General features: G+C 49.0%; 6 protein-coding genes across 6 annotated transcripts; 3 read left to right on the forward strand and 3 right to left on the reverse strand.

The window, feature by feature from the left end:
* Positions 1-6,216: 6,216 nt before the first annotated feature.
* MYCFIDRAFT_195745 (uncharacterized protein) lies at positions 6,217-7,167 on the reverse strand (the record flags this gene model as incomplete). The annotated part of the gene is made up of 1 exon (XM_007927182.1): positions 6,217-7,167. One exon carries the CDS (start codon positions 7,165-7,167, stop codon positions 6,217-6,219), a length of 951 nt encoding a protein of 316 aa, XP_007925373.1.
* A 208-nt stretch (positions 7,168-7,375) lies between these two features.
* On the reverse strand, positions 7,376-8,924 carry MYCFIDRAFT_42073 (uncharacterized protein; the record flags this gene model as incomplete). The annotated part of the gene is made up of 2 exons (XM_007926056.1): positions 7,376-8,736; positions 8,792-8,924. 2 exons carry the CDS (start codon positions 8,922-8,924, stop codon positions 7,376-7,378), a joined length of 1,494 nt encoding a protein of 497 aa, XP_007924247.1.
* Positions 8,925-9,483: 559 nt separating this feature from the next.
* Positions 9,484-11,100, forward strand: MYCFIDRAFT_82875 (uncharacterized protein; the record flags this gene model as incomplete). The annotated part of the gene is made up of 4 exons (XM_007926162.1): positions 9,484-9,498; positions 9,554-9,793; positions 9,850-10,385; positions 10,440-11,100. 4 exons carry the CDS (start codon positions 9,484-9,486, stop codon positions 11,098-11,100), a joined length of 1,452 nt encoding a protein of 483 aa, XP_007924353.1.
* Positions 11,101-11,382: 282 nt separating this feature from the next.
* MYCFIDRAFT_187657 (uncharacterized protein) lies at positions 11,383-14,115 on the reverse strand (the record flags this gene model as incomplete). The annotated part of the gene is made up of 3 exons (XM_007927183.1): positions 11,383-12,925; positions 12,978-13,745; positions 13,955-14,115. 3 exons carry the CDS (start codon positions 14,113-14,115, stop codon positions 11,383-11,385), a joined length of 2,472 nt encoding a protein of 823 aa, XP_007925374.1.
* Positions 14,098-14,782, forward strand: MYCFIDRAFT_112257 (uncharacterized protein; the record flags this gene model as incomplete). The annotated part of the gene is made up of 2 exons (XM_007927184.2): positions 14,098-14,530; positions 14,580-14,782. Coding segments are annotated over 2 exons (636 nt in total), but the record flags the coding sequence as incomplete, so codon positions are not given.
* Positions 14,445-15,264, forward strand: MYCFIDRAFT_210976 (uncharacterized protein; the record flags this gene model as incomplete). The annotated part of the gene is made up of 2 exons (XM_007927185.1): positions 14,445-14,530; positions 14,580-15,264. A coding segment is annotated over exon 2 (315 nt), but the record flags the coding sequence as incomplete, so codon positions are not given.
* Between the last annotated feature and the right edge of the window lie 995 nt (positions 15,265-16,259).

Below are 16,259 nucleotides of genomic sequence, written 5' to 3' on the forward strand. Positions count from 1 at the left end.
ATATATAAGGTTCCCTTATATAGCCGAAACGCGAAATGCGCCGACCTCTTTAAAGAGCTCTATTAGGAAAAGATATCCGAAACAGCGCTAGCCTACGTCGCCCTAGTATACTAGACAACCGAAGGCTAAACCTGCCTTAAGACATACAAGGAGGCTAAAAACTGCTTTATCGGACTTTTCTCCGATAGTATTAGCCTATTACTAAACGCCGAAAGCGAGCCTAGTAGGATCGCGGAGTACCTTAAGGCTATCTTCGATATAACTAGCGAGGAGTGCCCCGATACCCTAGACTAGTCGAAGCCCGCCGTACTTAAGGGTAAGCTCCTATTAATATAGCGATCTACGTATATATAGCTAATCGCCGAACTCGCTAAGAATTAGATATAGCAGTTAGCCTAGGGCGATATCGAATAAAATTTCCGCCGCATAATCTAAAATTTCTAGCTATAGCTAGGACGGTTCCCTCTAGGCCTACGCGCGTTGCTAATAGACTTAATGTTTAGTCTCGCACTAGCTACTAAGGGCCTTATCTTCTAGGACATTCCCGCAACCTACTATACGCTAAAATCCCGAGAGGTAACAACCGATAGAGGTATACGGCTAGAGACACTACCCTTCCCTTTATATATAAAGGAAAAGGAGAAGCTTAAAGCTAAAGTATTAAAGAAATTAGACGCAATCGAGTAGAAGTACCGCGAGGAGAAGAAAGCTAGCGAGGCCGCCGTAAAGGCTGCTAAAGTAGAAGCAAAAGCGGCTAAGCGCAAACTACTAGCGGCTGCTACTAAGAAGCGTAAAGCACCTACCGCCGACGAGGCGCCGACTCTAAAGAAGCTAAAATCTATAATAGCAACTACGACTATAGTAGCTAAATCTCTATATGCGAAGGCAAAGCGGATTGCCGCCGCTAAAGACGAGGCTACGTAGACTACTACGTAGGACCCTTCGTCTACCTAGCTAGAATAGTTAGGTACTAGCAAAGCCTCTAGCAAGGGGAAATTAGCTAAGAAGGCTAAGACAAGTAGCGCGGATCCTCCGGTCGATGCGCGCGACTAGGACCCTTCGTCTATCTAGCTAGAATAGTTAGGTGCTAGCAAAGCCTCTAGTAAGGGGAAATTAGCTAAGAAGGCTAAGATAAGTAGCGCGGATCCTCCGATCGACGCGCGCGACTAGGACCCTTCGTCTACCTAGCTAGAATAGTTAGGTACTAGTAAAGCCTCTAGTAAGCGAAAATTAGCTAGAAAGGCTAAGATAAGCACCGTAGATCCTCCGATCGACGCGCGCGACCCGCCTACGCTAGAAGACAGCGGTATTACTCTAAGAGGCCTCTTTATAGACCTAACGTTCCGGCTTCTATTCGGGCGCTATAGATTTATACGCCTATTCGACGTTTTGCGTAAGGCTTATAGCAGCCGAACCCTCTATAGCGACGGTCTACGTCTATCTAAGACCTAGGAAATAGATTTCGTTCGTTGCGTAGCGAGTATAACGGAACTTATAATAGAGGTAGGATATATAATTATCGCAATATTCTCTAACTAAGAGTAGTAATAGTATCTAAACTATATCGCGGAGATAGCGAGGAAGTTTAACTATAACTACTTTAACGCCTACTTCGATACTATAGAGCTAGCTAAGAAGATACGATCGTTTATAGCGGAATTAAAGAACGACGAAGTCTTTCCCTAGAAGGAATATTTTCGAGATATTCCCGTATCCGAGAAAGCTGTAGATATAAAGATTTTCGGCGACTAGTTAGTGTATATACTTAGCTATTCCCTATAATAGATTAAGGAAGTAGTCGAAGGCGGTTAGACCGACCTCCTAGCCCCGATAGACGATTTCCTAATAGCGGCAGTTCCTATACTACTAAAGGCGGCGGTATTGCGGCACTAGATATAGGCAGTTATTCTCCTACGTATTAACGATAAGACTAGAAAAATCCTTTACGTCGGACACTACAAGCACGATAAGCAAGCTAAGTAGTTAATCCGCTTCCTAGGTAGGGAACTTAAGAATAACGCCGGTTAGGTAGGCGTCCCTAATAGGCGCGGCTATATTATATCTACTAAGGAGATGCCCGCTATGCCTCAATCCGACCCTTATAAGATAGCGAGTATAAGAATCTTAGTAGGACTAGACAGCTTAGACGGAGGCAAAGCTAGTACCCCTAGCGCTGCTATAGTCGTTATCCCTACGGCTAGCACCTCTAGCGCTACTATAGTCGCTAACCCTATAGCTACCGCCGCTACCTCCGGCGCCGCCGACAACGATATCGCTATTGCTACTAACCCTATATCTATCGCTAATATAGATAAGAGCAAATCCTAACTCCCTATCGACATCCTTCGCGATAAAGGCTAGAGTAGCTTATTCGTCTAGATCGCCCTAGTAGAGCTTACTAGGAAATAGTAGCTAGGAAGCGAGCCGGAAGAGTTATAAATGTTCGTAGGAGTCCTCGCCTATATAGTCGTAGCGGCAATAAAGGAATGGAATTACGTTAAGGACGGGGAGTCTCGCGAGTAGTTATTAGAAGACGAGAGAGCCTTATACGACTACGCTATGTCTATCGCAAAGAAATTCCTCTAAGCCTATAACGTCCTTCCTAAGGAAATTCGCGACGATATTATAGCCTATACTAAAGACAATATCGACTAGAACAACGAGAATTTAGAAGAATAGAACGGAAAGCTTACCGATATAGAGGACGTTATTAACTACGTACTAGAACTCTCCTATTTCTAGAATACGGACGGTACGGTTAAGGAAGACGTAGAACAGTCTACCCTTCGTCTACTATAGGCGATAGACGCGATCTAACGCTCTAATACTAAAGCTAATTCCGAGAAAGCCGCGATTCGGGCGATATAGGAATTGCTATAGGACTAGGCTACTAGACTTACCTACGACTCCCTTACGGATATTATAGCCGAGCTCGCTAGATTAATCTAGTTAGGAAAAGAGGAAGACCGCGCCCGTATCGGCATATTTATCGCTACCGCCTTTAACGCCCTATACGTCCTATATAGGAAGAATGCTATTAGATTCCTAAAGCGCTAGGTAGCGGCTAAAGGCTTAGAATTAGTAACCTAAAACTACTCGATTATAGCCGAGCAGGCGACGCGTAACGCGTAAGTTATTAAAACCTAGACGGAGACTCTATAGTAGACGACAGTTAGTCTATTAAGTATAGTTAGTATACCTATACGAGAATACGATAGCATTGTGAGTCTATTATAGGTATAGTCTACGTAGTCGCGGACATTTCGCGACTAGGGGATTTTATTACGAAGCTAGGAGGGAAGGGACACCTAGGCGGCTACTACTAGCCGCCTTATAGGCATACTTCCTCCGTAGCTAGATAGACATAATATAAATTAACACACTTCAAAACCACGTTTCGAACTATAACACTTAAGGCTAATTAGGCCTATACTAACTAGTTTCCTAGACGCCCTATTGCCGCCCCGATATCTCTAGGACTCTACGCGTTTAACCCTACTAGTACTATTACTCGCGCCCTTACGCTAACAGATCGCTAGAGCAAGTTCGTTACCGGTATCCTTAGCTAAGGCACCTCCTTCGACCGCTTTCGCTAGACTAGCAATGCTATCTTCCCTTAAGTCTTTAGTTAGTTATAAGAGCCTCGCGGAGCGTATCTTCCTTTCCTTATCGATCTAATATAGGAGGAGTTTAAAATATACCTCTAGTATATACGTACAATGCCTAAGTCTAAGTAAGAAGGCCGCAATGCCTTTTAAACTTATAGTATAAGCAACTAAATCGTCCGCTAGTACCCTGCCCTATAGCTCTTAGCTATCGCCCTTCGACCTAATTATATATACGAGCTTATCTCCGTCCCTAAGCCTACTAAGTTCTTTAAGGTTAGCGGTACTTATAAAAACTGTCCTTCTAAGGAGTCTACTCGTCTTAGATAAGATATAGTTAAGCTTGTAGCTAGCGAGGGTGCTAGTTACCTACGTATTAAGGTCTGCCTTATATCTAAGGATAAGACTAGCTGCTCTACTATTATCGAAGGCATATATTAGCCCGAGGTCTTTACGAACTAGGTTGAGAAGCTTAAGGCTCGTAGCCTAGTCCTACTAAGCAAGATCGGTAAGCTTACTAATAAGCACCTTACCGACGACGACCTCGACTATATATTCGATAGTTAGTCTAATAGTAAGAGACGTAAAGCGGAGTAGATCCTTAACCCTCTAAAGGAGTACGAGGTCTCTATTTAGATACTATACCTACTATATAGTAATCTAAAGACTAAGAGTAACTGTATATTAATTAACCTAGGCTACTCTCGCGTTATTAACGGCACTAAGGTTAAGGGCTACGAGAACTTAATAGTCTCTTAGGTTGCTAAAGCGTACCGCAATCTAACCGCCCTCCTAGCCTCTAACTCCTTCGTACTATTCGCTTTCCCTACGGCTATCTTAGTTAAAGATCTCGGCTATATCTCCGACGCCCTAGTTAGTAGGATTCCTTAGTTAAGTTACGTTGTTTAGAACGAAGTTAAATAGATCCTCTAGCTTAATAACGAAGGACTTAAGGAGTATCTATACGATTAGGAGAAAGCTACGACGGAAAAGGCTACTAACCTCCTCGTTAATTAAGCTTTCTACGAGGGACAGTACTTCGGTACTAATAGCTTTAACGTATACGGAGGAGATTTCGAGAGCCGACTAGCAGATAAGGTTATTACTAGTAAGGATTACGGCGCGTTGAAGCAATAGTAGGTCTATATAGTATTGCTTAGGAAGTCGTTTTTATATAATTATAGTATCTAGGATTAATGCTACCCTAGGGGTATTATTGCGGAGTTGTAAAAATAGCCTTAGCTAAGACCGCTAAGGATGCATACATGTTTGTTTTAAGCGCGCAATGTAAAGCGTATCTAGTTAGATATAAAGAAAGGGAGGGATATTAGCTAGTAACCGGCCCTATACCTATAGGCTAGTTTTAAGCCTATATAAGAGGCCTCCTTCGGTAGAGTAGACAGATTATCAACCTCGTATAGCACATTGTTTGTATTACACTTCTACAATACCTATATTGCAGGGCTCTAGTTATTAGCCTAAGCGATAGTCTCGTTATCCTATCTTACTAAATATAGCTGCCTATATTGCTATAGGTCGTATTACTCTCGATAGCCTATACTATTGCTACAAGTAGCGGTAGTAGTATTAGTTTCCGTCCTTTACTAAATTGTTTTTTAAGAGTACTATATTAATTCTATTTAAATTGTATTTAATTCCTATTTAATTCCTATTTAATTCCTATCTAAATCCTTTCCGAATCCTTTTTAAATCCTTTCCGAATCCTTTCCGAATCCTTTCCGAATCCTTTCTAAATCCTTTTAAAAAATCTTTACCCTATAGTAATTATTATAGAAGTAAAAAAATAAAAGATTATTTATTTCTTATTGAAATTTCATTTAAATTCTATTAAAAATATAATAAACTTACTCAATGGTTTCGCATTCCAATTAGCTTAACCTCGGCTAACCCCCTGTCATTTTAGAGTTCCTGACCACCGCGGTGGTCAGCTCGGCGATTTTGGTGGTCAGACCGGCGCTGCGCTCCTGGGCTGCCGAAAGTGTATCTCTGTACATCTGCCTCGGATAGATCGCGGCCTGACAAGCGGGAGATGTAGAAGTGCACCTCACCTCACGGCCACCTTCGGACGAGGCCGCACGCAGACGTGAAGTGTACACCATCACTACCACACCGGCCCTCAATAATATCTTGATATGCGCTGGTCAAGAAGGCGCTACGGGACCACGGCCGCAGTGCAACATCGGCATCCACGCTCCACGCTCCTGTGCCTACAACTCACCTTTAGATGGCGACCTGTCGCTGCATTGTGGAACCTTGCCAAGCTATCACCGAGACCGACTGTCACCACACCCTCGGTCGCACTCGTGTAGGATCTCATCCTTTGGCGAAGCGTCACGAACTTCACCCAGAGCAGCGGCCGAGCAGATTTGTCTGGCTTCCTCCAGCAGATATCACATTTGGCGGCTGCTTGCATGCATTCTCGGGTGAGCGTAATAGATCGAGAGAAACCTCATATTCGTGAAACAGCTTGCAATTCTGAAACTGCAACCCACTGGTCCTAGCTCATTCAGCTTCACAGCTTCGAGACCGACTCTTATCGCAAATAATCATAATGCCATGCTCTCTCCATCCGTATGCAGCAAAAGCCCCATCACTTCTTGCCATTGCTCTCGATCGCATCCCTGAAAATCAAAGAATCACTTCCCAGCAACTTTCCATCTCTCTCCATCATCACATCCACACACTTCCGCAACCTAGACGTAGCATCAGCAATACCCTTCTCCACCTTCTTCTTTCCCTTCTCATCGAATCGCTCTCCATGCCCAGCTCCAGCAATCCAAGTGACGCGCTTCTCAACCTTCTCAGCGTCAAGATCAATATACCAAACACCACCATCTGCTCGGTCCCCAGTGGTCGAGAATCTGCAGAGGCTGAGACGTCTGATGTTGATGGAGTAGCTTGAAGGTGCTTTGGGGAATCTGCTGGAGACGGTCCGCTTACGATCTTTGGCGTCTGGGAGTGAGCCGAGACCTGGTGCTGGAGGGGGTGGCAGGAAAGATGCGTGGAGAGTTGGGTCCTTCGTCGTGGTTCGTAGGACGAAGTTGCGTTTGAAGAAGATTGGAAGTGCCTCTTTGCGAACCTGGTGGGAGGTTAATGTGATTGCTGGTGGAGCGACTAGTGGAGTCAAGCCAGTTTCATCGCAGAGCTGGTTGAAGTGCCTTTTATAGATTTTGAACCTCAAGCCTTTGTGGAGGTCGAGAAATCTTTCGAATGTTGTAGCAATTTCGGACTTCTCCAGAGCTTCTACGAGAAATGCATGCAGGCGCCGAAAGCTCTCTTGAACCCAGGGGTGGGACACTGGGCCAGGATAGACGGCGGGCATGCCTCGAAGTCGCAGACGCTTTTCGTTGCAAAGTTCCTGCAGCTGCCTGATGCTCCATGTGTCGTAGAGGTCCTTGCCGCGGATGTAGCGTATGTAGACGTCGTAGGCTCGGGAGTCATCGTAGAGAGCAACACCAACGTTGCGTAATGCAGTCGGTATGTCGACTTGATGCGGGGGCTCGTCGTGGCCAGTGTCCCACTTGCCGTAATAAATGACCATGTTTACAGCTTATTAGATGAATGGCGCCTTCAACACAGGTTGACGCTGGATGCTGCGCTGAGCGGGTTAAAGACAGATCTAGATGTGTGGTCGTGGTGCGCTGCAGCTGTCGATGTATTGTTCGAAAAAAAGTCGTTGTCACATTTATCATCTATGTAATATATCAATGTATCAACTCACTCACGCATGTGATGGCGCAAACCTCACTTCATAGCTTAGACCTGACATCCAAAGCTCTGAAGCTCTCAAGTCGCAGGCCTGTCGCGTAAGGATGGCCCTCACCTCTAGACACAAGATAATCCAAATCTAAAGTGCTCACCAATCCTGGATGACAATGCTTCACATCCGTAATACCAATCAAAGCCATAGCCGTAGCGAGCTCGGTCTTGATAATATCAACGAGATGCTCAATACCTTCTTGTCCGTAATTCGAAGCGAATAAGAACGGCCGACCGAGACCGACAGCTGTCGCACCTAGACAGAGACATTTGAGAACATCACTTCCCCTTCGAATGCCGCTGTCGACCAAGACCTCCAGCTTCGAGAAGATTTCCGGGCAGTTCGCTTGGCATTCGAGTAGTGTCATGATGCTCGGTGGTGAAGTATCGAGATTCCGACCTCCATGATTCGACAACAGAACTCCATCCAAGCCTGCATCAGCACACATTTTCGCGTCTTGCCATGCCTGGATGCCCTTAACCACGATTTTCCCATCCCAGACCTTCCTCAGCCACGTAAATTCATCCCAGGTGAAATCAGGCGCGATGTAGGCTCCCATCAGACGACCGATTCCGCCGCCTCGTTTATCATTGCTGCCTTTCATTCCGCTCATAGGCGTGCTGAGGCTTTCGTCCATCTTGACGCGCTCATCTGCTTCTCGCTTCCCAGGCATCGGCGCGTCTACTGTTACCATAACCACATCTATACCAAGACTCCGTACGTGCTTCAGAAGACTCTCGCTCTTTGCCCGATCCTTGTTGACATAAAGCTGGAAGAAGAATGCATTAGAGCCGGGATCTATACTGGGTACGATCTCTTCAATCGGAAAGCTGGCATTCGTGCTGATGCCCTGGGGCACGCGTTCCCGAACACAACCTCTCGCAATCACCTTCTCGCCGTCCGGATGTATCATCTTCACCATCGCTGCAGGAGCCACGAAGATCGGCAATCCTGCCTTATGTCCCAGAATCGTTGTTGCTGTGTTGACGTTCTTGACGTCTCGTAACAGTCTTGGCCGGAACCATATTCGACTGAAGTAATCCTTGTTGCGATCTCTGGTATAGCAGCCTGTATCCGCAGAGCTGTAGAAGCCCCACGTCTTTTTACTTGCTGTCCGTTCAGCGACATCTTCAAAGTCTTGTGCATTGATAACGGCGCTGAGTGGTGGCTTCTCATTCAAGCGAAGCTCGGGAGTCTCGGTGGGAGGAGGTTTTTGGAAGTCTTCAGTGATCGTTTTCCGGTCGACGTCGCCTTTGATCTTGGATGCATCGAGCTCTTTCGTGAGGAGCGAGGGAGGGTGTACAGAATGATACGTTGTTGTCGCGTCACGGCCAGCGTGTCGCCATATTACTGAAAGAACGGTCAGTCTCCATCCGTTGCATGCCATCAGGTCGATTCTTCTTACTTTCTGGGGCACCAGGGTGGTCTGGAGCGAATTCAGTCATATCATACACCTTGCCATCGACCACAATCCAGCAGTCGTCTGGCGTATTGTGCTTGGAGATTTCCTCCACTGAGAGCAGCTTCTGGTGCGCCATTTTCTGGCTATTCACTCAAGGAAAGCGGTCAAAGGATGGGAAGGAAACACCGCCTACCAAGCAGTACACATTCGTAGCCTCTAACCTTGACGTGATAGACATATATTCCATCGGAAGTCGTCGCCGGCATCCAACAACATCTCGGAGGAGGATCGCCGTTGACATTTGCCTTCCGGGTCATTGGCTGCCGAGCAAGCGGAAGCAAGCCCGCGGTGTAGAATACTTACTGACTGTACGATTCAGCATTCGTGTCTGTCTTCTGCGCAGTTACCTGCGCCCAGACATCGAAGACCGCCTGCCGAGCTCCTTATCTCTGCTGTCCTGGTCTCAGACTGCGCCAACCGTGGCATCTCTGGGCATTCGCAAGCACGCCTCGTGTATGGATGCGACGAGACGGTTATCTGACCAAGCTCTCGCGAACGAATTCGCGACGCGCATTGTTCACCATGTGCACGTTGTAGCTTCTCTGTGCCTATAATGCTGTCGTCTCCTCCTTGCGCCGAGATTTCTGCCTCCTTCGTACACCTCAGTCCTGCTGCTTGGACCGCCGTGTAGCAGCATGTCTTCCGTGGAGGTAAGCTCACTCGTCACCGGATTCGACCGCTTCGACCGCTGACATTGTTGCACAGCCCGAGTATGACTCTGCTTCGCCAATGGGCGGAGACCCTTTGACGACGAATGTCAACGATCAGTACTTCGGCTACGAGTTCCATTTCGTGTACCTCGCCGTCTGCACATTTCTTGTCTGGCTCATCATCCCCGGCATTGGCTTGCTGTACTCCGGACTGGCACGTCGCAAGAGTAGCCTGAGCTTGATATTCCAGAGCTTGAGTGTCATCGCCGTCGTCACTTTCCAATGGATGTTCTGGGTATGCTTCACTCGAAAGGTGTGTGATACTGGCACATAGCCTGACTGCGAAAACAGGGCTACTCTCTCGCCTACTCGCGCACAAGCAGTGCATTTATCGGCGACTTGAGTAATTTCGGCCTCATGAATGTCCGCGTTGCGCCTACCGGTGTCCTCCCAGAAGTCATCTTCGTATTCTACCAACTCCTCTTCTGCGCTGCAACTGTGGAGCTTGTCATCGGAGGCTCGTTCGAACGTGGAAGGATCTTACCATCGCTGCTGTTCAGCTTTATCTGGGCCACAATTGTCTATTGCCCAATCGCCTCCTGGACGTGGAACAGTAATGGATGGCTTTACAAACTCGGCGAACTCGACTTTGCCGGTGGCGGTCCTGTCCACATTGCGTCTGGATGTGCAAGTTTGGCATATGCCCTTGTGCTAGGCAAGAGGAAATCCAAGACTGAGCCAGGCCATTCTAAGCCCCACAACATGACTCTGGTATTCCTTGGTACGATACTGATTTGGTTCGGATGGTTCGGATTCAATGGCGGCTCGACTTTGACCTCCTCTGTTCGCTCCCTCTATGCCGTCTTCAACACCAATGTGGCTGCCAGGTGAGCGGTATCTCGTGAACATATGAATAGAGAGGTCGAACTGACATATCACAGCTTCGGTATCATCGGCTGGGTCATGGTCGACCTGATCCGCAACAAAGGCAAATTCAGCTGCGTTGGCGCCTGCGAAGGAGCAATCGCCGGCCTCGTCGGCATCACACCAGCCGCAGGCTTCGTACATTTCTGGCTCGCAGCAGTCATAGGTTTCATTACAGGCGTCGTCTGCTCCTCTCTCCAAAACCTCAGCGAATGGATCCACATCGACGAAGGTCTCGACGTCTTCAAACTCCACGGTATCGGCGGCATGGTCGGCTCTTTCCTCACAGGAATCTTCGCCGACCGAGTCATCGGATCACTCGAGGAACCAGAATACCTCAGTGATGGTGGAGCGATCAATGGCCATGGTGTTCAGATCGGATATCAGCTTGCTGGAATTGTGGCCGTCTCGGCATACAGCTTCGTTGTCACGTCGATAATCCTGATCGTGCTCAAGTACATTCCTGGCTTGGGACTCAGGGTGTCTGAGGAGGCTGAGATTCGTGGTCTGGATCTTGATCAGTTCGCTGACGAGGAGATCGGTGATTGGTCTTTCTTCCATGAGAACGAGGCCAAGTTTATTGCTGGTGTCAATCCAAGCACGGCACCCAGCATCTCCAAGGAGAGGGATGCAAGCTCTGATCGCGCTGCAGAGAGGAAGGTACAGACTCAAATCTAGACACCTGATCACGTGAGATGGTGAAGTTCGCAAGATACACAAGAACGTGACGATATGTGGAATAATTGAAACTAGTTGGCACACACTGAGAAGTGCATACTAATGTACATAACATGATTGTGCAGAAATCTTCCCCTGCCGCTCCTGGCCGCTTTTATCTCAACCCTCTCGTGGTATCAGATAGCAGAACGCCAATTGAAACACACAATCATCTCCGTACCAGCCAAGAAGCGTATTGAATGTTGGATTAAATGCCAAGCAATACAGATGAAGGTAGTATTCCTAGGACTGCGCTTGCTTCTGTTTGCTCTTTTGTGCCAGCAGATTCAATGCTGATCCTGCCAGTATGAACTTCTTCTGGTCAGGAGACAGATTGTACTTGACTGGTACGCGATGAGTCTCGCCTGAGTCTTTCTTCTTGACGATCAGAGTGATAGGGCCATCGCCGCCCTTGAGCACGTCGTAGAGACCTTCGGTTGAGACTTCGTCGCAGCCGGCCATCTTATCATAGTCTGCCTCATTTTCAAATGTAAGAGGAATGACGCCTTGCTTCTTCAAGTTCGTCTCGTGGATGCGCGCGAAGGACTTGGTCAGGATGATCTTACCACCCAGGAAGCGAGGTTGGAGTGCTGCGTGCTCTCTGGCAGATCCCTCCCCGTAATTGTGCTCAGCGACAACGAGCCATGGCTGATTTTGAGACTTCCATTTCTTAGCAAGCTCAGGAATGGTATACGTCTGCCCGTCAACATCGCTGACTTGGTTTACGACCTCAGTCTCGGCGTTGACGGCGCCAATGAGAGTATTTTCGCTAATGTTGGTCAAGTGTCCCTTGTACTTAAGCCATGGCCCGGCAGCAGAGATTGTGTCTGTGGTGCACTGTCCTTTGACCTTGACAAGTACCTTTAGTCCAGTAAGTTCGCCCTCTGGGAAGGGCTCAAATGGCTCTAGCAGCTCGAGACGGGTGGAATTGGGGTCAACAGAGATGGGTATGCTGGCGTTAGGTACGGGCTCGGTAGGGCGGAAGAGGGCATTTCCAGAAGCATAACCGGCGGCTGGCAAATCAGTACCTTGGGGTGGTTGGAAGCGGAACTCCTCGCCAGAAGGTGTCTTGATGGAGTCTGTCATCGGGTTAAAGTCAGTGCGGCCAGCATACGACATGGCGGTGACAAGTTCGGGCGATGCCAAGAAGTTCATGGTCTGCCGATTGCCATCATTTCGGCCCGGGAAGTTGCGGTTGTAAGATGTGAAAATGGCATTATCCTCGCCCTTCTCAACACCGTCTGTGCGCGTCCACATTCCAATGCAAGGTCCACATGCGTTGGCGAGAACAACGCCTCCTGCTTCAGTGAAAGTATCAAGAGTATCGTCTCGCTCCAAGGTGGCTCGAATCTGCTCACTACCAGGAGTGATGAAGAAGTCGGCCTTTGGCTTGAGTCCGGCAGCATGTGCTTGCTGAACGAGGGATTCGGCGCGAGTCATGTCGGCGTAGGAACTGTTGGTGCAGCTACCAATGAGACCGGCACCAAAGGTCGATGGCCATCGGTTCTTCTCTACTGCCTCCTTGAACCCTGAAAGGGGAGTAGAGAGATCGGGGGTGAAAGGTCCATTGATGTGAGGTTCCAATTCAGAAAGGTTGATCTCAACTACTTCGTCATACTCGCAGTCTGAGTCGGGTCTGAGTAGGTTGTGTGGTCCAGGCGAGGCCGCAATCGCATCAGCTTGCTCGGCGATCGATGCACGGTGCGTTGACTGGAGATATGGGCCATGTGATGAAGGAGTATACGGGAAGATAGATGTGGTCGCACCGACCTCGGCACCCATGTTGCTAGAGAGTGTCAGTGAGCACTTCGTGATCTCGCGACCTGATCGGCGCTTACCAAATAGTGGCCATGCCTGTACATGACAGTGTTTCGACACCAGGTCCAAAGTACTCAGTAATGTATCCTGTACCGCCTCGCACCGTCAGCTTGCCAGCAAGCGCAAGAATCACGTCTTTTGGCGAAGCCCATCCACTGAGCTGGCCGACGAGTCTAACACCACGGATCTTGGGTGCCTTAAGCTCCCATGGAGCGCCAACCATGGCGTCCACGGCATCAGCGCCTCCTACACCAATCGCGATAGCACCAAGACCTCCCGCGTTCGGTGTGTGACTATCTGTGCCAAGCATCATCAAGCCGGGTGCAGAGTAGTTCTCCAGCACTGTCTGGTGGATGATGCCGGCGCCCGGTGGCCAAAACTCGATTCCATACTTCTTGCCTGCACTTTCCAAGAAATCATAGACCTCCTTGTTGCCCTTGATGCTGTTTGGCACATCGATATCTGCGCCCTTCTCACCCACGATCATGTGGTCGCAATGTATACTCGCAGGCACAGCAGTGGTGGGCATTCCACAGCTCATGAACTGCAACAAGGCCATCTGAGCACTCGCATCTTGCATAGCAACCCTGTCTGGGTTGAGCTTCAGGGTGGCCTTGGCCCGTATATGTGTGCCATTGTTGGTGCCTTGCAATAATGAGTCCTCGGCATTGTCGAGGTGTGAGAACAAGATCTTCTCGGCAAGAGTAAGAGGTCGCTTCGGTAGCAGTCGTCGTACGTGGTGCAGATTCTGGACCAGCTTGGAATAGGGCGGCGTCCGCGATTCGACACTGCTCGCGGCCGGGGAGGAAGAGTCAAGGGGGGTGGAGGTGGCGGTCGCGAGGGTACGTGAAAGCACTTGTCGGAGTGGGCTGGGCAATGAGAGGATGTTCGCTCTCCGTGCCGCCAGCATCTTGCTACTCAGTTGTTACTCAATGGCCAGAAGGACGAGCCTGCCTCCAAGCAATGCGAGATCGGATGCTCAATGTTTCAAGCACACCTGGAGTCAAGCCGATTGGTTGCGAGGCCTGACGCCCCATCAAAAAGTTCTGCTTTGATGTCAACATCCACCAGCAGACTATGACACTCGGGGCAAGAGCAACTCGCATCGGCATGTCGTCCACCGGGCACAAGAAAAGTTACACGTTCATCGTCGAGCATCTCGATCCCGAGCTGGAAGATTGGCAAGCGCTCGAATACAATACCATTTCTGAGGAAAGCACTGCTGCTGGCTACCACTTCCTCCTCTCAGGCCTGACATCTTCCTTCGACTCTTTCGAAAAGCTGAAACTTCCTGCGAGCAGCAAGACCTCACAGTCGGTAGAGGCTCTGTACGCCACACCAGAAGCCAGACAGAAGATCTGTCTTCTCGACCCGAAAGCCGACCAGGACATCAACCCTCAAGACGCCCACCTGTTCGATGGCTTTTTGTTCGGTGGTATACTGGGCGATGATCCGCCACGCGACCGCACTGGAGATCTGAGGAAGCTCGGCTTTCCAGGTCGGAGGCTCGGGCCCGAGCAGATGACGACAGACACAGCAGTGAGGACGACGAGGATCGTCGTGCAGGAAGGCAGTGAGTGTTATTGCCTGCCAGGAGTCATCAGATACTTACTATGACCCAGAGAAGCTGGACGAGATTGACTACGTCGACCGACCAGAAATCCATGTGCCTTCACAGCCAAATCGCGATGGCAAGGGACCTACAGAGAGTATTAGCATGCCTTTCAAGTACGTGAAAGGACCTGACGGCAAGCCCATCATGCCCACAGGAATGCACGAGCTGCTTGCGAGTGACGCCGACAAGGACATCATGGATCTGCTTTGATCTATGACAATGTCTACTCCACCCCATACTCCGAACCACAACATCAATTTTGCAACGCCCGACATGGGCACTGCCAGGAGCAATCCCTTGTATGAATGGCGAGTAGCAAACGTAGTTGAGGGTCAAAGTAGGCATTGAGTCTCAGGCTACACCGTAAGTTCTCTCGCATGTTCCATCATATAACACATGCTTGCCTAGTACAGTGTTCCTCTCCGAGTCGCGTCCATCACCTGCCTCCTTACTGTCTGTTGCCCTCACTAAACTTTCACAAGATCCCGCGGGCACATGAAAGCTTGCCACAATTTCGACTCACTTACCAAGTCTCACATGCTCGATCATGTGCTCCGGCACTCACTTGGCGCGCATTTCCCTCACATCCTGGTCCAGCTTCTTTTAACAATATTCATTTGAGCTTGATTCTACTTTCTTCGACCTCAAAGTTGATCAAGCCTCGGACTATCATCCAACGACCTGACATCACTAAAGAACACTATCTACCCAGCACACCCTTTTCCCCAGACAATATACCATATCCTCTTCCCCATGCGCCCGCCGGCAGTTCGACCGATTTCTGGTACCTAAAGCCATTCAAGCACGCGCAAGCTCAAACCATGGATCCTGGAGCCCCACTGGCGATTGTCCGACATTACGACTTCGAGCGGACCGAGAAGAAAGATGAGAAGAAGCAGAAGAAGAAATTGGTCATATCAGGCCCGACACATTTTCGCAAGAATGCGTTCCAGCAACCCGACTTGACAGCGATAGACAGTATAACCACTACAGACAATGGTACTCACAAGTTGAATGCCCCCGGACCGATCGCGGCTGCAACCAAAAGTGCTCCAAATGTACTTCAGCATCAGGACAACACAAAATCAGAGAAACAATTGGTCGTGCTTCGCAGTGATCGAAGCCCAAAGCGAGCTCCAAGACGTCTTCAGAAGAAACGCACTTCAAATGACCTCCGAATGGATGCATTGCAGAGTACATCATCTGGTAGTGTAGCCAAGTCGGAAGATAGTCATGCCCATGCAAGTCTCGCATCGGTGGATCAACATAAGGCAAGCCCCATACCGGCGAGAAACAAGACGATCAGGATTCGACGAGGCGTGAGCAGACAAAGCTCAACATTCGAGCTCTTGACCAGGAGTTCATCGCATAAAGCAGGCTTGGCTCCAACACAGAAAGACGTGTGTACTACGGCTGAGGGCCTAAGAGCAGAGGAGGCTTCAGGCATCGATTCTGTCACTCCAGATCCAGTGGACTTTGCTGTGGGCAGAATCCTTTCTAGGACTCAATCCGGCTTCGATCTTTGGCGAAGTAGTACCCTGTCCCAAAGAAGTGATGGCTGGTCTACTGGAGACGTCTCGCCTCCCTCGATGCAGCGCTCAAGATCCACCTCCGGTGTCCTGAGTTTCGATGCCACTCTCGGTGGCTTACCTATGTCAGGCGACGGCGTCATTGAGACATTCCAATC

The sequence above is a fragment of the Pseudocercospora fijiensis genome (genome assembly GCF_000340215.1).
Source record: "Pseudocercospora fijiensis CIRAD86 unplaced genomic scaffold MYCFIscaffold_3, whole genome shotgun sequence".
NCBI lineage: Eukaryota > Fungi > Ascomycota > Dothideomycetes > Mycosphaerellales > Mycosphaerellaceae > Pseudocercospora > Pseudocercospora fijiensis.